Source organism: Fulmarus glacialis, unplaced genomic scaffold (assembly GCF_000690835.1).
Source record: "Fulmarus glacialis isolate BGI_N327 unplaced genomic scaffold, ASM69083v1 scaffold22700, whole genome shotgun sequence".
In the NCBI taxonomy this organism is placed as follows: Eukaryota; Metazoa; Chordata; class Aves; order Procellariiformes; family Procellariidae; genus Fulmarus; species Fulmarus glacialis.
Window position 1 is genome coordinate 43268 of NW_009189965.1, and position 22856 is coordinate 66123.

The window sequence follows — 22856 nt, forward strand, 5'->3', positions numbered from 1 at the left end:
TGGCTGAAAGGCAAGCTATAGCTGATGCTCATTAAGTGCATGCAAGTATTAATCCAGTGTTAAGGAGCCCCAAGGAAGATGCCATTGTCTCCCGGGGATGAGCAGGGTCTTGAGGGCAGCCATGGCCTCACCTCATCTCACCTCACCTCACCTGGCCTCTCTGCCTTGCTCCAGACGTAGGATAACAGGGTGTGAAGCTCATGCTTCTCTGCAGGTCTCTTTTTCAGTTCTCATCATTTTGGCGGTTGGGTTGTGCGGTGGGTAAGTGTGCAGGTTTCTTCAGGTGAGCTGCCGTACCACGACAGCAGTGTAGTGTAGACATGCTTGAGCTCGCTGGCTCCGGTGCCTCCGGAGGAGCCTAGCAGGAGTGGCACGGGGCTTGGTGTGGGTTTCACTATGAAGGAGAACACTGAAGCACAGCCTTGCCAGGGCTAGTGTTAGCCTGGTCCTGGCTAACAAGCTTGGGTGAGCCTGCTCAGCCTGCAGACATATCCCAGGGGCCTGACTCCGCAGCTTGCTGGTGCTCTGTGGTGTTGGCTTTCTTTCAGGAGCAAGCGCATTAGCCATGGAAGTGACCTCTCTCCTGCTAGGTCATGCAGATGTTTCACCTGAACATCTGTCTTGCTCCCTGCGCTCCCGGCAGCAGCTGTGGGTGTGTTTAGCACTAGTATTTCTGTTTGTTTAGGAGGCTTTCTCCAGCGTGAAACTAATGTGTGGTCTCGGTTCTGAATCTCTAAATCCAAAGTAACTTGATATACCAAGATAAACTCTTCTTTATAACTCTGCCACTGTCAGCAGAGTCTGGCCTTTTCCAGCTATACAGAGCTAAGCTTAATGGTCCCAGGTCCCCATTTACAAGCAGAAGCCCTTAGCCTGGACATATCTCAGCCTCCAAGGCTTGTAGAGAGAGCAGTCGCAGCAGCTGTTTTCCCCTCCTCTCTCCGTCTCATATCTCATGAGAGCATCTCTCCACCCAGGACTGTGCAGGGGGTTGGAGAAGCTGAGTTCAGAGAACGTGCAGCTGGAAAAGAGGCTGGACCCCATCACTGATAGACCACGTTGCAGACAGATAAGCAACCTGTCTGGCTCTCGGGAACTCCAGCTCTTCTGATTTCCCTTGCACTGGGCTTTCCTCTCATTTCAGCTGTTTTCCTTAGCCTCTCCATTCAGGTTTTCCTTGGTTATCCCATCACTGCCCAGCCCAGTGGTGTCCAAAGGGTGTCAGAGGTATAGGTGTCAGGGGGTGCAGCATAAACTGCTGTGTTCACTGTCCTACATCACCAACTCAGCTGGTCTTTCTTACCTTGTTACAGCTGAACAAGCTGGAGGAGGCAGCAAATGCAGCTCACACCTTCTTCATGGCAAACCCTGAGCACATGGAGGTACAGCAGGACATCGAGAACTACAAGACCACGGCAAGGAAGGTCAGCTTGATTGACCGGGAGGCCAGGCAGCACATGGTGAGTCTGAGCTAAAGAGGTGCCCGGGTTAAGAGTCAGGCAGTCTGGAGAGAGGAGATGTAGGAGGCCAAGAGAGCATCATCTATGAATGGGGAGAGTCTTGCCGAGGTCTGTATTACAATACAGCAAAACAAACTCTCCCTTTCAGCGCTCTCCTTTAAGGCAAGCCAGCTCCTGCTTTTTCAAGGCACTCTCTGCTGTTTGTTCGATGGCTGCATCCCCAACATGGTCTCTCTCTTCAGGGAACTCTGGGGAAATCCGTGGCTGTGAACACGCACCAGCAGGCAGCTTTGATGGATGTCTCCATGGGCACTGATGGACAGATCTTGGCTCACTCGTGTTTCTTGTGAGCTGGGTTCTCCCACCTGGGCAGGGTACATGCACATGAGTAACTGTGCTGGTGAGGGTGCAGGGTGGCAGGCGGAAGAGTGACAGCTCTTTCTACCTCCCCAAAGTGAAAGGCCAACACAAATGCCAGGGTCATCCCCAACTTTCTGACTTCATAAGATACAAGGAAGGAGGAGTGGCCATTTGGTGTAATTAATGGAGGTTCTAAGACAGATCTGCCTGGGTCAAGTGCAGTCTTTTCCCTTGACATTCAGCGTTAGTGGGTAGGAGGGTTAAAACAGGGAAGAGGAGTGTTTTTTCACATAATCCAGCAGTGGCACTGAGGATGCTCTCAGTACGGAGATGTTCAGAAGAGCATGTAGATGGGTTTATGTGATTCCACTGGTCCAAAAGTCCACTGATGGCTTAAACGTGGTTTGGTACAACCGCTTATGTTTGGTAGGTACCAGGGGAGATCGTTCTGTTCCTGCCTGCTTGTACCTTCTTTTGAAAATCACCTGCAGTTGGCAAGGGCAGGATGCTGTGGTCTGAGCAGCGTAGCCCACTCATGGTCTTGTCTTCTGCCTGCGTACTTTGCAGGAGGACTACAGTGCCGGGGTAAGGCACTATGACAAGGAGGAGTATGAGCTGGCCATTGACTTCTTGGAGCGTGCGCTGAAAGGGTACTACTCCGAGGATGAAGATTGCCAGATCATGTGCGAGGGACCGCAGAGATTTGAGGAGCACGAGTACCTGGAATATAAGGCTGGCCTCTACGAAGCTATTGCAGGTGAGATCTTTTTGCATCTTTAGGGTTTTCACCCTTGGCTCCTGCAATGTTTTTAATTACTGAGTTTGGGCCTTTGGCTGGATTTCGTGAAGTGTCTTCCCTTCCATCGCTGCTGCTGGTGAGTAACACTTGTTAGGCACTTGTAAGGCCAGAAGATGCAAATACAGAGGACAGGGAACTAGAACATCTCATTTTGGTCCTGAATAGAAGCTGGGCTGGAAGAATTGCATTTCCAGATGTGTGGAACATATGCAGCTTTCTGTAAGAGCTGGAAGTCTAGGTGCTTTAACATAAACTGCCTCGGTTTCCCCCTGTACACAGTCTCACATACCTCACTGGAATCTAGATATTGCTGGCCCTCTTTATATTTTCTCTGTTTTTTTCAGTGCATATGAAGAGAGCAGCAGAGTCCTCTTGGCCACACTCCAGATGGCCAGGAAAGTTGCCAAAAAGGCTCAGAACATAGATTTCCTCCCCATCTAAAGGGATGGATTTGTCATTAGCAGAGGCCCACCTAATTACGATCTTCACTGAAATCTCTGGAGAGAATTGCACATTGCTATGTAATCTTCAGATTGGCATATGTGGCTCTGAGCCAGAGGGGATTAAAATGGTTCGTTCTCAGTAGAAATGAGATTACATTTAATTAGTCGCAAGGGAAAGAAGAGCAATAAATTAAGGTTTGTTTGGTGGCAGAAATCTTATTTATCTGCTCATGGTCTTGGAGTTGCATCAAGCTCCAGAGTTTTGCTTCTTGTGTGGAAAATACTTCACTCAGATACGGATTGTTTTTTGTTTTTGCATAATTCTGTTTGTGTCGAGACAGGAAATCTAATTGAAACGACCAAGATGAGAAACCACCAACATACCGGATGGGAAGCTGCCTTTGTCGGGTTTATTTACCCATGCAAAAAATATGAGGAGTGTTGTAAGAGCTGACTTGGTACCAGTATAACTGTCAGCTGATCATGCCTGCTTTTAAAGCCATGACCAGGACACCAAGGGCCATATATCAAGCCCTCCAAGAGAGCAGCCTTCAGTGGCAAAGGAAACCCACCTTTCTTCTTACTGAAAGCTGCTGCTCATCGAACAGGTTTTAGTCTCTGTTAAATTGTTTCTGTGCTGTACAAGTTGAGTGCAGCCCCAGTGAGCAGACAAGGTGTTTCTGTGCCGGACCACGCGGAGCGCAGACATGGTCACGGTGTGGTGGTCCTCAGCCCAGCACCTCACCTGGGAGTGAGAACAAGCCAAATGGTCTCTGCAGGCGCAGTGCCTTGGCTTGGCCAGATATGCCTGGGAATAACAACTCCAAAACCCAGGGCTGTTCAAGCACCCAAAGAAACAGGGAAGTGAGGGCACACAGAGGGAAATAAGCTGTGTAGTGCAACTGCTTTCCTATAGGGAACCGAGTGATTCGTTATGGGACAGTATAATCCAGTGTTTACCCCTGGACCAAGGGTGCTCAGCCCCAGATGTTTCAGCAGGGAATGGGAACACTAATACACCAAGGAAAGAGAGTTTAAGTTTCTTCAAAACTTTTTTCTCTTTTCAGTCCCAGGCTCGTTTGCTGTGCTGCTGCATGGGGTTGAAACGCTCTCACCTCTCCACCCTGGGGACAGATGCATTTCAGTGAATTGACTCCAGTCTATATAGCCTGTTTCTAGGGCACCTTGACAGTACCAAGAAAAAGCAGTGCTTCTTAGTGATGGATTATTCCAGGTCTACGATGCTTAAATACATTTAAATTAGAACAAAATTACTTACATCCTTTTCCTTCTTGCTTTCTTAATGCAATACCCTGGATATGTATGGTAAATCAGATAACTACTCAGACTACCTGCCCAGAGCAAATGGGGACTGTTTTGAGTTTCCACTTGATTTCATCGCAAATTCCTCAGGCTGTTTTTTTGGCAGCACTGAGAAATGCTTTGGTAGCTGAGCACATGTTTTTTTTCAAGCCTGTGTTTGTTTCTTAAGGTTTTTAATGGTGTACAGAGACAGAGCAAGCAAAGTAGATTTGTAAGTACATTGCAGTAAAGACTCTAAACTGGAATCAGATGTCAGCGTTGGCTTCGAAATTGTACAGCTGATACAACGCCTATATTGTGGACTCCCACCAATTAAGAAACCTTGCTAATGGCAGATGTTTACCACGTGCTTGCGTTTCCCTGGGAGATCTCTCATCTTTGAGAAGCAGCAAACACAGGGATTTTGCTGCTAATATTTGCACCTTAGACCTTTCAAACTTGCGGCACAGGTGCCTAGCTCGGCTGTACTCGAGAAGCTGCACTGACCCCTCTTGCCTAAACCTCCCCGTGCCCTTGGGAGCTTTCTTGCTGCATAAAGGAAAGGATTAAAGATGAGCTGAAGGAAGGGAGTGTGGAGATGGCTTTCGTGTGGCAGCACATGTGGCCACCCTGTCTTCACACCTCCGCTTGCTTTGTGGGTGTCCTCGCCTTTGGTTTGGCTCTTGGGGTCGAAGAGCTACCTGCCACCTGCACATCCCTGCGCCCGCCCGGCTTTCCTGGGCAGAGGCAGCAGCTCCCGGCACACAAACGAGATGCTCAAGCTCCCTCTGCAGTTGGCAGAAGGAGAAAGGCATTTCTCAAGGGGGGGCAAAAATGTGACTGCAACTCTCCATTGGCTTTGGGAAGGAGCCTGAGCTCTTTCTCTAGATGCGCAGTCGCCTGCTGGACTAGAGCAGCATGAGTTGCACGTCCTTCAGCTGGGGAGATTTACTCTCTGTCTGTCCTGGTCTCAGCACCGTCACCATCAGACCGTCTTCTCCTTTTCTTGGCAGATCACTACATGCAAGTCCTGGCCTGCAAACACGACTGTGTCCGAGAACTCGCCACACGTTCGGGCCGTATCTCGCCCATCGAAAATTTCCTTCCCCTCCATTACGACTACTTGCAGTTTGCCTATTACAGAGGTAAAGGCTGTCTTTCTGTTCCTCATAGCACTTGCTCAGTTTTGTTGCATTTTGTACAAGTTTGAATTGCCTCATGTGGAAATCAGGATATTTCCCCATGATGTCAGTGGCATGGTCTGAAAGAGTCAGGAAGCAAAGGACGTTGGAAATTGTCTCTTTGAAAATCCTTTTCCTTTCAGGTTGACTGTAACACACCGTTAAGTATTTTTGTAAAAGTGTTTTCAATCATCAGTGAGGCTTTGAAAGCCCAACCTTTAGCTTAAACATTATTATTCTTTAAATAAATCATGCTTTTTTAAGATCCTTTTATTTGCCTTTGATATTAGAGTTCTGGGGATTTATGTGTTTCACATTTTCTGAACCAACTGATACATTTTCTAAGTTGATATATAACAGATATGCAAGTTAGCGCAACCTTATCCCAAAATGCCAATTTTTGCTAATTATCAAATATTTTAAGATTCACAGTGAAGCTGCAGGAGTTAGTAAGATTGCAAAATATCAGGAGTTGGCAGTGCTATGAAATATTGCCAGTTGTGTATGGCATTTTATTATGTTCTGTTAGATAAAAGTAAATCAAGGCAGAATTCTGCTATCTCAGGCTCGTGCTAAGAGCTCTTTCCTGAAAAGGGCAGAATGTGGGAGGGTCGAAATTGCTGCTCAAACCTAAAGCTTCTTCATTCGTCAGTGCAATGGGAAGAAAGCTGGAGAAGTCAGCAGCATTTTGTGCGTGGTGTACAGGCTTTTTTATTCCTTTGCCCAATTAGAAGTTTAATGTGGTGGGTAAAAACCTCTGGAGCCTTGAGGGATGCTGCACATGAGAGAGGCAGTTTGCTGCCAGACAGCATCCACATCCTGCTCATCCAGTTGGATCCAATTTGGATACCACCGCCAACCTGTGCACGACCACAGAGAAGTCATGTCTCTGTGCCTCGGTTTTCCGACCGATGAAATGGAGCAGTTAAGACAAAGTTGCATCAAATGAGCCTTGTAAAGTGTCGTCCTTCAGCTGACGGAGAGCTCAGGCTGTGCCCTCCCTCTCTGCAGGCTCCCCTCCTCGGCGCTGCCCCGCCGTGCTCTGCGTGAGCCCCCGGCACCGCGGCGGGGCTGTGCCCCCCTCTGCCCCCCCTGACAACTGTTGTGTTGCCTCCCAGTCGGTGACTATGTAAAAGCCCTGGAGTGTGCCAAGTCCTACCTCCTCTTCCACCCGGACGATGAAGATGTCTTGGAGAATGCAGGTTATTACAAGGACCTCTTGGAAGGTACGATGGATCCAGACACCGTCAAACCCAGAAAGGTGAGAGTGTCACCTAACAGCCCTTGGTGGGAGGCTTTAACAAAAGCATCAGCTGGAAATAAAAGCAGCTTGGCAGCTTTCCCACAGTGGGACCACTTTGAAAACAGGTGTGGAGATGCTGGCCTAGCTGGTGATGCTAATTGTCAGGGTGCAAGTGCAGAGTCACTGGTGTGGGGGAGAAGCTGGAGGGCAGGATCTTCTTTAAATGGGGACTTCAGCTTAGCAAAGCCCAGGCAAGGGCAGGGAGGGCGATGACTGAGGGCCTTAACAACATAAACCCTCCCCTCGTTCAGTGCTCTGGAGAAGAAGCGGAGGAGGAATGCAATGAAGCACTGAGCAGAGGGCAACCTCCGTTAAGAGAGGGCTGAGAAATATTTTCCCAAGGGAAGGTTGGGATGTCAGTGTTACTCTCAAGTCACTGAGCTTGGAGTTCAGCACTCAGCCTGTTCTGCGGGGAGTAGCTTTGCTATCACAGGGCTAGGCTGGGGTCAAACAACCAAACAGTACGCGTTCAGTCACCCAGCGGGACAGCCTTCCTCTCTGGTCCGGGCAGCCTTTATCTGTGGCCCTGGCTGCCTTTCTCACAATGCAGAAGAGGAGAAGTTCCTCCCATCCCATCACAGCCCTGCTGAGGCTCATTCCCCTTGTGCCGTAAGCATAAGGGGGACAGGAGTTGGATTTCCTGTTCCCTTGGGAATTCCTTGATTTCCAGGAAAATCAAGGTGAATTTGGTGAAACGCTAAAAAAAAAAAATGGGAAATGATAAAAAAGAAAACAAGAACAATCATTGTTTCTCCTCACAAAGTGAATCTAGGAAAAAACCTGAAGTTGACAAGAACATGTCAGCGTTTCCAGTGTTTTGAAGTTTTCTGTAAAAAAACTTTTTGCTTTGCAAAGTAATTTTCTAGGAGAAAACACAGTGTTTTGTTTACATATTTTTCATTCAAAAAAAACCCCTTTGGTGGATGATTTCCAGCTCGCTGTGCTTTGTGGTCCCCATCCCAGCACACTGAGTGCGTCCCAGGCTGCGATGCTGCAGCCCACCCACCGCCGGGCGATGGGCTCTGTGCTGCAGATGGGGAATGGAGGCACAGCCCGGCCAGGGTCCCTGCTCCGCCAGCCTGAACTGTCCTCCCACTCTGCAACCGGGGTTTCTCCGGTCAGCTTCTTGCCTTTAGAGGCTTTCCAAGGTGCTCAGCACTCTCTGCCAGCTATGCACATGTATTTTGGGGATTCAGGCTTCATGAATGAGTTGCTGAACACCTCCCCTTCTGTAACGTAGCGAGTGGCTCAGCCCTGTGTCCAGGGTTGCTCTAAGGCATGACCCAAGCATCCCTTGCCCTGTAGGAGTCTACAGTGTTGTGTAAAGAGAAAACCCCTGTCAAAGCAGATGTGCATTGACTGTGTCTTGTGAAAGCTACACATGCAACTACTCCCCTTCTCCTCTTCTTTTCAGGAAGCAAAAACGCTGCTGCGGCGCCATAAGCTGGAGTCTCACCTCTTGCAGGTGGCTGCGGCTGGCCTGGGATACGCCTACACGGAGCCGGTAATGCCTGGGTCTGCTACGGCAAGGACCTTTAGGAGTTCACAGCTCTAGGACCAGCTTCCCCCCTTTCCTACAAAGCGAGTCCCATGTAGGTGACTCAGGAGCTGGATCTTGGCCCGGCTTGTTCCCTATGGGAAAAGGTGATGGCAAAGCAAGGGAGGCAGCTGTTCCCAGGGTGAAGGAGAAGCAGACACAGCCTAGTCCAGCTCTCCTGCTGTGGTGTCTGGCTGAGACTCAGCCACTGCCATGGTGATGGGGTGGGACAGAGAAGGCTGGGCAAACTGGCCTCCTTCTGTATTCGTCATACGATGCCAGTTTGGGTTTGGGATAAATTTTCCGTTTGGTCACCCCAGGCAATTGCCCGAAGTTGTGTGGGATGGATCCATACCAGAGAGGCTGGCCGATGTCCCTGTGTGCGAGGCAGAGCCTCGCTCCCTGGCTTGGGTTGGAGCATTAAATTAAGAAGCATGACCTGTCTCTCTTTTCCCACAGAACTACTGGAACCGGTATGGTGCCCGCCAGGATGAGCACAGGTGAGCCCCCGTCCTGCCTGCGCCCGCAGCCGTGCCGGTCCCCGCCGCGGGGTGAAGGGGATGTGCCATGATGGAGTACCAGCCTGCCGCTCGGGGGGTGCTGCCCAGCCACCCCAGCACACCATCATGGTTGAATTAGGGTTCTTTGCCCCTTACCATTACAAACATTCCATCACTTACAATAAGCACCTTATTTTAGCTGAGTGCCTCAAAACCAGCAATTGTCTAGAGGGAACTGGGTCGATGAGGCAAGTGGTGCTATTCAGGTTTGTTGGTGTCTGTGCTTTGCTGGTGGAAAATGTTGTTCCCATTACCAGAAAAATACGGTTTTCCATGGGACAGGGTGAGGGCTTCTACTTGCACAGTTGTGGCATTTGTACAAAATACCAATTTGCCCATTTTTTTCACCCTTGGTTTCCGAAAAGTGCAAAACAGTGCAATTCCCAGAACTGGAGACCTGTGTCCAAAGTCATGATGTTCCTCTTCTGTCTTGCTCCTCAGTGTCCCATCAAGTATTAGCAGTGAACCAGAAGATGGGCCCCGGCTGTCCCTGGCAAAGAAACCCATGCCAAAACCAGATCGAGAGTTGAAGGAGGGTAAGTCTCATGAAGATATTTCAACAAAATCAGAAGGTTTTTTCCTACCGCTAGACTGCAGACTGCAAAGGCTCGCAGCTGAGCAATGAGGGCCAATCCTACCTGGGAGGATTGAAGTTTTGTTTAAGAGACAGAGAAGTCTTTGAGACTGCCACAGCATTTCTAGGTCTGTGGATCCCACCAGCACTGCTCTGCTCTTGGACCTGCTTTTCCCACCTGCTGAGCTGCTCAGTGCGGAGACCTGAGATGCAGAGCTGGGAGGCTGGGTCCTCCTCACCATGGGGAAGGTGGCACCAACAAGCAGTAGTCTTTTCCCTAGGTGCTTTTAAGATGAAAATGTTCTCTGTTGTCCAGGCTGCAGAAGGACAGATGCTGGATACAATAGGTTTTGGGAACTCCGGTCCCGATGCTTTGCTAAGTGCACTGCATCACATCATATTAGCAACCATTTCCGTTTGTAGACTGGCTTGTGATTTCATGTCTTGGCTTACATCAAACCACTTGGCTTTAAGGCCTGTCGGCAGACATTTCAACTGATTTCAGCACATTTTCGGCAACCACAGAAAATACCATAACATCTTCTACTAAAGACAAGATTTCCCCCATAACAATTTTGAAAAACTATATTGTGGCCAAATACCAAAGCGTGCCCCTTGCTGCAAAACAGCGGGGTCTCAAGCCAGGAGGTGTCTTGTGTCTCTAGCGGGCCAGCTCCACAGCAGCAGGCAATTAAACCTCCCTGTAATGCAATAGTTGGTCGTGCTTTTTGGGGAATTTCACAGCTTTCCACGGCCCAAGCTGTCTCCAGCTGCTCCGTGTCTTGTTCAGAGTATTATCCCTTCTCTAGCCTACATAAAATAGGTGAATGTCACAGGAAGATCCTGAAGAGCTTGCTTAAGTCATTTGGTTGATTTATATTTGTTGACCTGTTTGCCTTCTATAACCAAATAATTTCAGAGTGCATCTTTCTCTGTTTTTTCTTCTCTCTATGCTTTTATTCTGGTTTAGTTGCAGAATGTTTTCAAGTTTACAAGGAAAACTGAAATTGTTCAAAAAGAAAATGGGATTTTTGTCCATCCAGCTGCATCCTTTCTCTGTTGTCTTTTTTTCTTTCTCTCTTTTCACTTGGAAAAGGAAGAGAAAAGGCCACAAAAGAAAAAAGAAAAGTCCATTTTAATTTTGTACTCTTCTGTACTTCTCTCCTTCCCCCCTTCCTCTTTTCCGCCAATTCCTTCGCTCCCCAAAGTCCAAAGAATTCCCCAATTTCTTTGGGGTGTTTTTCACAGAGCATACACATGGGAAACAAGTCTCTCTCTCTGCTGGTACTTAGAGGTGGTGGGGGTGAGGAAGACAGCGGGGAGCGCACTGCCGCTGTGGGACAAGGATTCAGTGTTCAGGGCACAGGGCAGCCCCCGCTAGTTCCCCGGGAGGAAGAGAAGAAACTGGGGAAGTGGTGAGTGATGCCTTCCAGGTTCATCCCTCATGTGCCTACGGCTGGGGAAGAGCAACATCCAAGCTGGAAAACTCAGCCCGGAGTTGGAGTGTGCCAGGAGTCTGGATTTCAGAGTCCTGTTTCTCATCCAGCTGCATTTATAATAAATCCTATTATCAAGCAACAAGAACAGCAAAGTGAACATGAGGAACGTCGCATCTTTTCCATTTCCAAGAAACCTAACTCTTCAGAAATAAAGTCGTGGGCTAGTGGCGGAGCTCTGCCCTCAGGGTTACTGTCCTCCATAGGCCAAGGAGACCTTCCAAAAACACACAATGTGCCTCAACAGACAGGAAAAGTAGGAATTACAAAAGCAGTGTAACAGAGAAGTTTCCTTGTGCCACATGGTGAGGGGAGCTCTGCAGCCGTTTCCTCTGTTTTATTGTGGCTCTGTGACAACAGATAATTTTTCCCACAATTTAGATGCATTTACCTTCCTCCTGAAGAAACATCTGGTTTAGGTTTTTATTGTTGCCATTTCTTTCATTCTCTCTCTTTGAGGAGATGAGGGGAAGAGGCTTCAGAAGATGGTGATTTAGTGGCCTTGCCATGTTTTTCTGATCAGGCAAATTTGATGGGGGGGATGGATCCAAACTTCTTGTGAAGAGCTAATCTCTCTCTTCTTGCCCGTTCGCTCAGCCCGTGGCAAGGCTCAGTCGCCCCATACTGGGGGGAGCCCAGCAGTGTGCAAGCCCAGCCACAGTTGTATTGCCATCCCAGGAATGCTACCTGGGACCTCCAAAACACAGCCAAGCCCTTGGCTTCTGGCAGCCTCGGGGAGCGAGGGGTGGCCATAGCAGCTCCTTTGCCTCTGCGGAGGAGGATTGTCCTCAGGGTCCTCTGGCTCGCCCACTCCCAGCCCCTCTTCTTGGTGGAGAACAAGCGATGCTTGCTGCAAGCTCAGCACCGCATTAGGTTTTCTATGTGTGTAAAAGACAAAAAAACCCGCTGATGACAATTGCAGAGAGTGGCTTTGCATGCCAAGCTGGCAAGATCCCCACAGCGCAAACACAAAGGAAACTTAACGGCCTCTGTTGATGTTGGCTGCTGGGCAGGAGAGCCCGGTTAGCTGGTGTCTGTGTCTCTCATCGTGTCCCATCGGCGTTTTCAGGCTGTGGTCCCTGCGTTTGCAAGGCAGCTAATGAGAAGGTGGAAAATGCTGATGCTCTTGCAGCAAATTGATTCCATCTCCAGGTGTTTCCGTTGCTTCTGTTTCTTTTGTTGCTGATGTGAGGCTAAACTCTGCTCTTTGCTGTGCAGCTCTGTTCCTGGTAGCACACCCGGGTGACTTCAGCTGCCCCTCAGCCACGGTACAAGATGTGAACGAGGCCAGGGCATGTTCATCAGGGTCGTTTTGTGTCTCTCTTTCCATCAGGGGGTCCGCTTCTCTACAGCGATGTGAAATTTGTCTACAACTCGCAGCAGCTGAATGGCACCCAGCGAGTACTACTGGATAATGTCATCTCGGAGGAGCAGTGCCGAGAGCTTCACAGGGTGGCCAGTGTGAGTAGGCAGTGCCCTGGGGGGGACACGATTGCCACCTGGGTTGAGTGCCTGATGCTCTCCCCAGCGTCTGGCTTGTGAGAGCTGAGTGTGTGATCAGCCCCTGGAGAGGCTCTGCCTTCATGCCTCACTCTTTGAGTGTTGAAACTGATGCCAGGATGCCCGTGGAGAGCAGTCAGACGCTTATCCCCATAACACACCCATAACTGCAGCACAGGAGCTGCTGCTCCATCTTGGGCTGTTCTTAGAAACATGCTGCAAGACAGAGCCTGTGCAGAAAGAGCCCTTTGCCCCACGTTATACACAACCCCAAAGGCTGCTCGTCCACAAGCCTGGTTGAGCCTTCTCATTCATCTTCAACTGAGCTTGGGAAGGGACTGAGCGTGCCTGAACATCCCCGGTCGTGGAGGTGGGTGGCTGTTTTCCAGCATCTCAGAATGGACCGTGTTCATGGAGAGCTGCAGCGCCTTTCCACCCAACTCACCTGTCCTGGTAAATGCAGCCCTGGGTGATTTGGGGAAGAGGATCCCAGATGCTTCCATTGCAGCTCCCCCTCTCCTGGGGAACCAGTTCACCGCTCACCTGTGTTCGCGTCTTTCAGGGGATCATGTTGGCTGGAGATGGTTACAGGGGCAAAACCTCCCCCCACACCCCGAATGAGAGATTTGAAGGAGCCACTGTCCTCAAAGCCCTCAAGGTACAGCTCCCTCCTCCTCCTCTTCCATGCCCTCCCTCCCAGTTGGCACACAGCGCTGACCCTCTCTCGCCCCTTCTCCTTGCCCAGTACGGCTACGAGGGCCGTGTCCCACTGAAGAGTGCCCGGCTCTTCTACGACATCAGCGAGAAGGCTCGCAGGATCGTTGAGTCCTACTTCATGCTGAACTCCACGCTCTACTTCTCCTACACCCACTTGGTGTGCCGCACTGCTCTCTCCGGTGAGGGCTCGGGGGGCCGGCGGCGGGGCAGGGCTGGGAGGACAGGAGGGGTTCAGCCCCCCTCGGGGGGTTTACGAGTGGGGAACCCAAGCCTGAGAGTAGCTCTGTTTTGGCTGATGCTTAAACTGGTGGCCAAGTGCTGGGCAAAGTCACTGTCCCCACAGCAGGAAAGGGTGGGCATTGCTGTCCCAAAGCAGCTCATTTCTGGGGTGTCTCTTGTTTTTCATGTCTCCAGCTCTTCCTCTTTTCTCCCTCCTCTTCTCTTGCCTCCTCTCACTGTCCCTTCTCCTTTCCACCCCGCCCAGCTCTCCATCTCACTTCCCTGCAGTAAGGAACAAGCAGAGCTATGCAGATCTGAGTCCTCAGATGTTGCCTTTTCTCCCCAGCTTTTCCTTTCCTCCTCTCACCTGTGAACACCACCCGGAGTGGGGTCGGGGCAGGCTCCCCACTGTGACAGACCCCACAGAGCATGGCATTTCCATCTCATCCACCCCTTCTCCTTCCCCCTTCCTCCACATGATCCTGCCTAGGCCAGCAGGAGAGGAGGAATGACCTGAGCCACCCCATCCATGCTGACAACTGCCTCTTGGACCCTGAGGCCAACGAGTGCTGGAAGGAGCCTCCTGCCTACACCTTTCGGGATTACAGGTAGGAAAAAAGGGGAGCTGCCCCCGAGGGCCCCCGGGGACCCTCCCTGAGGCAGGGCATCCCGCTCCACAGACCTAAAGCCATGGCAGAAGTGAGATCCAGCAGGTAGTTTCTGGTAGCAGCAAGCATCGTGGCTAAGCTTCAAGCCAGAGTTTAACTGTAATGGCTTTGTGATATTTTAGCGTCGGGAGATCCCAGCTGTGGCCCACAGGACTGTGTCTCTGTCAGGTTTTTGGTGCAGAATGGAAGGGTGAGAGCTGATGGGACATTTTGAGAATTGTTCCTAGCCAAGGAGAGATCTGCTCGTTCTCAGCTGTGGCTCCAAAATGGGGACACTTTGGGTGGCCCCGACCAGACCCACAGCAGGACCTCCCCTGCCTGGCAGCCCCCCACCCATGTCTTGGTGGAACGATGCAGGATCTGCCCCGGAGGTGAAGGTCAGCCCTGAGCCCTCTCCACTGCTCCCCTCATAGGGGTCTCCTGCTTCCTCCCCCAGCGCCCTCTTGTACATGAACGCGGATTTCGAAGGAGGCGAGTTCATTTTCACCGAGATGGATGCCAAAACTGTGACGGTAAGTCGGTGCTGTGAACCAAACGCCATTGCTCAGCAGCCTGTGCTGGGGCTCTGAGCCTCCCCAGGCAGCCTGTGGCTCCTACCTTGCAAAGAGCCCATACAAAATCCTGCTGGCAGAGGTGCACAGACCTTCTGTGCCCTGCCCCGAGGCTGTGCCGAGCAGGAAACCTGCAGTTCAGAGGGATGGCTGAGAATCGTCCCTGCCTGGAAGACCGCTGAGCTCCCACCCCATCTCGTGGCCAAACACGAAGCGATGCCTCTATACATATGCAGTGCCTGGCCCAGAGCAGGTCATGGTGGTGGACATCGGTCCCTGAGAGAGATGGGGCTCAGGCACAAGCCCCTACCTCGGCATGGGGCCGTCTGGAAGGCTGGGCACCCCCTCCGTGGTTGGACAGAGCATCTGGGCGTTATGCTGGGGCTCTGAAGTCCAGTAGATGCTGGAGAGTAGATTGCATCTACCTGAGACCAGTGCCAGAGGGTTTATTTGGTTAGCACTTCTGCCCCTGAGGTCCTGCAGGATGCCTGTTGTGGACTCAGCAGAGAGGAGAAAGAGTTGTTTCACAGCCCGTGTCAGGACTGAACCTCCCTGGAGTTACGCCGTGGCCCTGTTTTGCTGTAGGTGGTCACCTGCAGACTTTGCAAGAACGCCATGCCACCATCTCCTTTCTGCTTGATGTCTGCACAGCAGGACCAAGCCTCACACCTCCCTGTTTACCCCACACATTTTTACAGCTGTGCCCAGAGCTCCACATGTCCTCCAGAGCAGCTCACTGGGTCCTGGGGTGATGCAGAGAGATGCCCAGTAAGATCCCAGGCCCTGGACCATGACAAGCCCAGACAAGTCCAGCACGTGCAGCCATGCTGCTCCTTGCCACCCTGGTGTTGCTTGTTTTCCCACAGGCCTCCATCAAGCCCAAGTGCGGACGAATGATCAGCTTCTCATCAGGCGGCGAGAACCCCCATGGGGTGAAGGCGGTTACCAAAGGCCAGCGGTGTGCTGTGGCTCTCTGGTTCACCTTGGACCCACTTTACAGAGAGCTGGTGAGTCCCTCCATCGTGATGTGAGGGGAGCTGGAGGGCACACAGCATCCCAGAAGAACCTGGACCATCATCAACCTCCAGTCCCAGCACATCTATTTTCCCCCCAGCTCCCGCAGCAGCATTCCCGTCTGCTGCACCACAGGGACATGAGCTGGTGGCCCTGGGACTGAACGGTTTTCCCTGCCGGTCATGCTCCTGGGCACCGGTCACCCTGGGGCCGTGAGGTGCAGGGCTGGGCTGGGGTGCTGAGCGGGGTGCGGGAGGGCTCTGCACAGGGCTGGACTGGCCATTTCTGACACCTAGTGGCAATAACCTGATGAACAGGAAAGTCCTCCACAGCCATCCACAGCTCAGAGGCCGAGTACTGTGCGGCTGCCTCCAGGTCCTCAAAGGTGGTTTGGGAGTCTGCAGTCCATGGGTCTGGGCACCTGGATGCCTTGGGAGATCCAGTCTGTGGTGCCTTTCAACAGGCAACCTCCAAATTCTGTTTTAAAAGCCTGCTGTACCAGCCCCTGTCTCCCTTTGATAGCAATTCTGCTCTGTAAGAGCAGAAGATAAAAGACCAAGCAAAACTAAATGCAGGGAGAGAGCAAAACCCTTGTGCCTTTGCCTTGTGAAGCAGGTGGGCTGCGAGGTTTTGGGAGAAGCTTGTTTTCAGACATGCTGTCTCTCTGCTTTTTGGCACTAACTGAAATTCCTCTATGCTTGGTGCATGTGTGGAAGGAGATCAGCCCTGCCCAGGGAGCTGGAAATCTGTGTCAAGCGGAGGGGACAGGAGGAGGTTACTCTGTGGCAGTGGCTGCTAGTGAAGTGTGGTAAGGGAACAGCAGCACATCAGCTCTGCCCCAAGCACTGCAGCCCCTGGAGGGAGGAGGAAATTAGATATTGAAGTGCAAAGTGATTTGATTAATTTTGCCCAGCAAATCCCCAGCATGTCTCAGGCTGTCCCCTGTCCTCTCAACTACACTGCTGGTCCTTGGATGAACTGCTTGCTGTGGGTCCTCCCAGCAGCCTGAGCCGTGCTGAATAAGCTGAGAGCAGGTGCTGAAGCTCTGCTGTTACGGTTTCTTCCCTTCCTCTCTTGCAGGAGCGAATCCAGGCAGATGAAGTGATCGCGATGTTGGACCAGGAGCATCTAGGCCCCAGTGAAATGAATATCAACCCAAAGGATGAGCTATGAACTAGGCCAAAGACTTTTTCTATTAAATATTTATTTAATATTGTTAATCTTATTAGAACCCTTCTATTTTTGTACAGAGCCACTGTATAAATTAACAGGTTAATATGATTGTGGAGTTTCAGGAGTGCCTTTTCTGTGTTTAGCACAGCTCTTGCTGGGACTCCTCATCTCTGTGCCAGCATCTCCTGGGACTGACTCTGCCTCTGGGATTCCCTGTCCTTCCCTAGCACTTCTCAGGACTTATTCAGGCCCACTGTACCCCTTGGAGAACTCCTTTTTTTCTTCCTCAGCCAGAAATAGCTGCTTCTCTTTAGCCTCTGCTAGAGAAATGTCTCAGGTCTGATAATGGACCAGTCTTCCTGCCCCTGCTCAGTGCTGGCGGAAGACCCAGGCAGTGCTGCCCTGGGGGAAACTGGAGCACAAGTCAGTTATTTCCATCTCAGAGCACTTCACCATTTGAAATATGCTGTTCAGGGAAAAAACAAAGCAAAACCCGGGTCCTAGCAAAATGCATATCTCTCTGTAGCCATGCAAAGCTGGTGTTTGGGTATTAATTCTGAGCAAAGCTTCCAGAAATCACCTGCTGGGCAGGGGCATGAGCTGTGCACAAGTCTGAAGGGCTTTGATTTGCAGCTGACTCTGGTAAAATAGGGTCTCTCACGTTCAGTCCCTGCTCTTGCTAATGACTTGGGACATATGAAAGAAACTGCTTCACACTGCATCCTTTGAGCTTCCAGCCCAGTGCTGCTGCTGGTAAAACCCAAGGTTAAAAGTCATCATTTCCAGGTCCATGTTGGAAAGCAGCTGAAAGGCTCAGGGATGTTACAGTGTCATGTTGTTGGATGATCATGGTGTGGCTTTGTACTCCAGATGTCCTGGCTGCATCCTCCTGTCCTGACAGTGCAGAATCAGCGGCTGTTCATGGTGTGGTAGCATCTATTTGCTCAGGAGTATGTCTGACCCAGACTGAGGGTGTTGCATTGAAAGCACACGTTGCGTATCACAAGAGATTTACTACACCAATAACTACTGCTAAGCTATCAAATCATCTCTCTACCACCATTAAATTAACTCCTGTGCATGGGACCAGAGCAGCCCCTACCTCAATCCAAACGAGCACTGAAGTCACAGAATTGCCCACATCCCAGACATAGGAACAGCTTTTATTTTGACCCAACAGCTGTTTCTGCTGCTAGAAAGCAGTTCCTAAAAGGCAGGTTGCAGCAGTCTTTACTGTTGAATTTACTGCAAGTCTGCTCTCTCTCCAGAAAGCACTGCAGGGATCTTGGCTGGAGTTTGCATGCCTGAGCAGCTTTGCTCAGCTCCCTGCTGCATTGGCACTTTCTCAGTCCTTTTCTGCTCCCCTCTGCCAGCTTTGGCATTCCCAGGACTTAAAATCTGCAATAGAGAATTGTCTTTTCTATTTGTTCATGCAGCTTGTGCCTACCCAAATCTTCCAGGCTCAGTAGCTCTTCTCATCCAGTCACTGGCTGCAAAGGCCATAGACAAGGATGGTCCTTCTGCAGAGACCTCCTCAAAAGCTGGTCCTGGGCAAGATAAAGGGGAACTCAGTGCATCTGTAAAAACAAATGCCCAGACTGTGAAGGGGGCACCATTACCACCTAGAAAATGATGGAAGGGTCATTTGCTGCACATCCTCCAATGTTGAATCTCCAGGGGAGAAAGCTCTGAGTGTTTCTGAGCCACCAGTGTGGCTTGTTTCTTTGAGGTTATCTCCCTTTCTCATAGACTGTTGAAAAGATTCATCGTGTTGGCTCCCCAAGGAACTGCCCACAGTTTACCCTGCAGAGACCCTTCCCTGCTTAAATGCCTCCCCTGTAAATGCTTAACCCCTCTTTTTTAAAATAGCCAGAGGAAAAGCCGGAGGGAAGAAAGGGAGGGCAGCTGGAGAGCTGAAACGCAGGTTGTGTCGTCCCCTGTCTGCACCATGCTATTGCATCCAAGGCTTGACTCCTACATGCTGCACCTTGAGCGTGAGTTTGTGCTGCCACCCCCCTGACAGCCACGTCTGCCCGAGCGCATCCTGCCAAGCTGCCCCCTCCAGCAGTTCGGTGCAGCCCCTGCCCTCCCGGGGGCTGCAGGGCCCCCCCAGCTGGTCCTCCTGCGGGGAGGCGGGGGGCGGGGGGCTGGCACCGGTCGTGGTTTGTTTGCTGCTGTGGTGGTTAGCAAGAGCTGTGTCTAAATCCAGGGGAAATAAACTAAACACAGTATCTGGGCCTGTCTTTGTCTTTCTTTCACCAAATATTAGAAGGAGAGACTGGGGGGGTATGCGGTTTGTCTCACAATGGTGCCTCTCCCTTTGGGGTTCCCTGCCCCAGTCCCCAGAGCACACGCACACATCCCCCGTGCTGGAGGAGCATCAGAGACACTGCTGTGGGCAGGATTAAGCAAAGTTGTGTGTGTGCATTTGCCTGCCTGTCCATCTCCTTCGCTCTGCATCCAGCCAACTAATAACTCATGTACCCTTGACACACTTCAGGCAATTTGGAGAGCAGGAGGAGGGTGTCGCAGCCCCTGTGCAATGCTGGGGCGTGCAGCAGGCTGGGGTGCAAAGCGGGGCGCTGGCCGGCTCCTGGAGAAACAGCAGCTTTGGTGGAGAAAGGTGGAGCAGCCTCAGAAGGGTGCAGCATTTTGGGACTCAATTGCAAACACAAACCCCAAATCCCCAAGAAGGGGAAAGACTCCGGGCTGCCTGGGCCATGCGGCTCACAGTGCTGCTCTGCCACCGAGACCTGCCTGCGGTCCCTGCCAGGCTGAAGCCAAAAAACAGGAATGCAGTGAGTCAAAGGCACTTTTCCTGTTTGTTTGTTTTTCCAACTCTCTGCTCTGGCAAAGTCTAGCTGATTTGTGTTTCTGCTGCAACAGCAGAGGTTGTTGCCAAGTTTATTGGCACACTGCAGCCTCGCAGGAGCAAGTTACAGAGCTCTTTGGGACATGCACCAAAATACAAGGTAGGCTTTTGGGTCTCTTTTGTATCCGAGTGGGCTGCGTTGCCACCAAGGTGGCTTGGCCTCTGAGAAATGAATTTTAACTCTTAGATTTGATGTAGGGGCCTAGCATCTGGCAGAGCTGTCAGGGTCACATCCAGACTGCCCACAGGGCACCCGTATCACTGGAAAAAGAAAGCTAACAGCAAAAAACAAGTGTATAGGCTCCTCCTTGGTCAAATACACCACAGGAAAAACCTGGTGCACTAACATTTTTGCTTCCTGCTACATTGGCTCACGCTGATTATTCCCCTCTTACCCTGCCAGTCTGGTAATTGCTGCTTCCCAAAGCCCCTACATGAAGCAGCTCCCCAAAGAGGCAGTACCCGAAGTCACACCACTGAGAATAAAGCTGATGCGCATTTCAGCACAAGCTTCATGGCTCCCGGGCCAGCTCTGGGCTCCTCTAGCCAAGCCTTGGCCACCGAAGGGAACCACAACCTACTTACATGTTGGCCATTTGTTATGCGTGTCCTGGTTCTATCACCGGCAACGGGAGCGGTTTGGAGATGGAGATGCTTGAACTGAGTCTTAGTTCCTTGTTAACTCTGCCATGCCCCTCTTAATACTAATAATATATGCAGGGTTGATTTATGACATTCAACGAGAAAAAAAAGAAAACAACTCATAAAGGAAACGTAATAGAATTAAGAAGTATTTAAAAAAACAACTGAAGTGGCTGTGTGTGTGTGTGTGTGTGTGTGCGCACGCGCGCGCTTGGGTGCGGCCGCTGCTCTGAAGTGAAGCCCTGCGCGGTGTTACGCAGTGCCAGGGGATCTTTACTAGCAAGGAGCTTTGGTTTTGTTTTGACATTCAAATGGGCCTGAGCCAAGTTTGGTCGTCCCTTGCATAAGGCTGCTGCTAGGGGTTGCGGGAGGGCTGGAGGAGGCGGGTCTGTGCCACAGGCATGCCTTCAGCAACAGGGAGTCAGTAATGTTTCAGGAAAAAGTACATATGAAATGGATGCCTTCGTTACGGAGAAGATGAATCATTGCACTTTGCAGTCAGGGATGCGGCAGCAGAGCATGCAGAGCTGGCGGCAGCGATGGCACTGAGGTGTGGGGAGCAGCGGCTAGCAGGGGTCATGGTAGCCCAACAAGGCACCCGATGCCTTGGGCAGAGGGTAGGAGCATGGAAAACACCTTGTACAAGCAAAGAACCACCAACGGGAGCCAGCAGAAAGTCTGAGGTGGAGCCCCTTTGGGGCTGCTCGAAGTTTCCCTCCAGCCAAAAGCTCACCCCTGAAAATAAGACTTGCGGATATTTACAAATTCCTAAATCCACAGTCAAGGCTGAAAAACCTAAAGCTCTTTATGTCCAGTGGCTACAGAGTCTAAAACCTGGGCGTGTCCATAGGCATTAGCCTGTGGGACTTTTTGAGGCGTTACTTTTAAGCGATTGAACCTCACCAATATCGCTGTGGAGGTTTAGGCCCATGTGGACAAGTCAGTCTCCAGCAGCTCCACTGGATCGTGACTAATCCCCATTGATTCCAAGCTGGGGCATGATAAGCTTATAAAAGATGGTGTATTTGGACCTGTTGTATGTCCCCTTTATTTCCCAGGAGCTTGACTGACAGCCCAAAATACAGCAGCTTTGATGACCCTTGGAGACCCAGCAATAAGCCCTGCAAGCAGCCAGCCTGGCTGGAGACCCCCTTCTGCTGCCACTCCATCCCACCCTGCAGCTGCATCCCTTTTGCCATCTCCCCACCCTGGTGCTCGGTCGCTGCCCTGGTGATGGACAATTTGGGTGGCACCATCCCCGCCAGCTGCCGCACGTAAGGTTGGCCAGTCCCTGTGCAAGGGTCTCCCCACCTTGGAGGCTGCTGCTGGTCGTGGGTGGGAGCAGAGCCTGGACTAGTTTGTCAGCTTTGCATTACAGCTGCTGGCTGCCTGCAAGCTCCAGTGATTTGGCCAGGGGAAAGATGTGGGCAGAGAAAGGAGATGGAGTTTGCACTGTGAGCAGTGCTCAGCCCTCCTGGTTAAACCTGGGTAGAGCCAAGCTGAGCACTGACAGGCAGCCGAACATCTTCCCATGGAAACCTGTCATTAAAAAAAAAAAGGTTGTTTCCTCCTGTCCACACCCTTGCCCAACCTGGGGGAAAAAAAGAACAAAACAGCTGGCTCTGATAGTGCTGGCAGTGAGATAAAAATGGGCTAGTCCCGCTTTGGGGAAGAACTATATTAAAAAAGGAAAGAATCATGCACGTCTTTTGTTTCCGCAGCTGCTCCCTCACCCACACCCCACCAGAAGAGCCACCTTGTCCTGCAGGAAATGTTGCTGCTCGTCTGTGCATCAGGGTATGACCCTGCCTGGGTCCCACGACATTGTGGTCTTCCCCAGGTGTGGATGGGCACATATATATGTGTGCTTCTCCTCCCACCACCCTATTTACACAGCGGGCACCCAGACCCAGCGTATAAGGCGCCTTGGTGCCAGCGACAGCACCAGCACCCCAGAACCAACCGAGTGCAGCCGTGCACGAGGCCAGATCCTGCACCGTTGTTCACCCCAGGCACAGCCCTGCTTTCACTTTGGGTCTGGGGGGCCCACATGGACGGGTGCAGTAGATGCCACTGAGAACAGCAGGGCCCCTCATATCCTCCCGGAGCACAGCGTAGTGTGCGTGGGTCACTCGTCCCTCCCCAGAGCACACACTGCACCAGCGAACTGCTGTCTCCACAGATCTAGTGGATGCCACAGCCAGCCCAGCATTACTTTTATCTTGTTTTAAACACATGGTGAAAGCTGGCACCGACTTTGTTTCCTTCTCATTTAGCAAAACTTTGTTATGCAAAAAAAAAAAAAAGTAAAAAAAAATCATAAATGTCAACACGTCCCAACCCCCTGGCCACCATCCAACCCTGCCAAAAATAAGTCCAGCACACTACAGGAACTTGAGAAAGCAAAACAGGCAACTCGGAGAGCTGCCTGGCCACCCTCACCTTGTTTCTGGGGCAAGGCAGAGAGCCGGTGAGCCGCAGGGGA

The 22856-nt window shown here is 51.2% G+C and overlaps 1 protein-coding gene across 1 annotated transcript; it reads left to right on the forward strand.

Annotated features, from left to right (window-relative positions):
• Positions 1-1313: 1313 nt before the first annotated feature.
• LEPREL1 (leprecan-like 1) lies at positions 1314-16951 on the forward strand. The gene is made up of 14 exons (XM_009584102.1): positions 1314-1460; positions 2388-2577; positions 5378-5509; positions 6664-6806; positions 8263-8352; positions 8845-8885; positions 9387-9481; positions 12349-12476; positions 13078-13173; positions 13261-13411; positions 13942-14059; positions 14556-14631; positions 15537-15677; positions 16765-16951. The coding sequence occupies exons 1-14, from the start codon at positions 1359-1361 to the stop codon at positions 16855-16857; spliced, it is 1596 nt and encodes a 531-aa protein (XP_009582397.1). The 5' UTR covers positions 1314-1358; the 3' UTR covers positions 16858-16951.
• The last annotated feature ends 5905 nt before the right edge of the window (positions 16952-22856 follow it).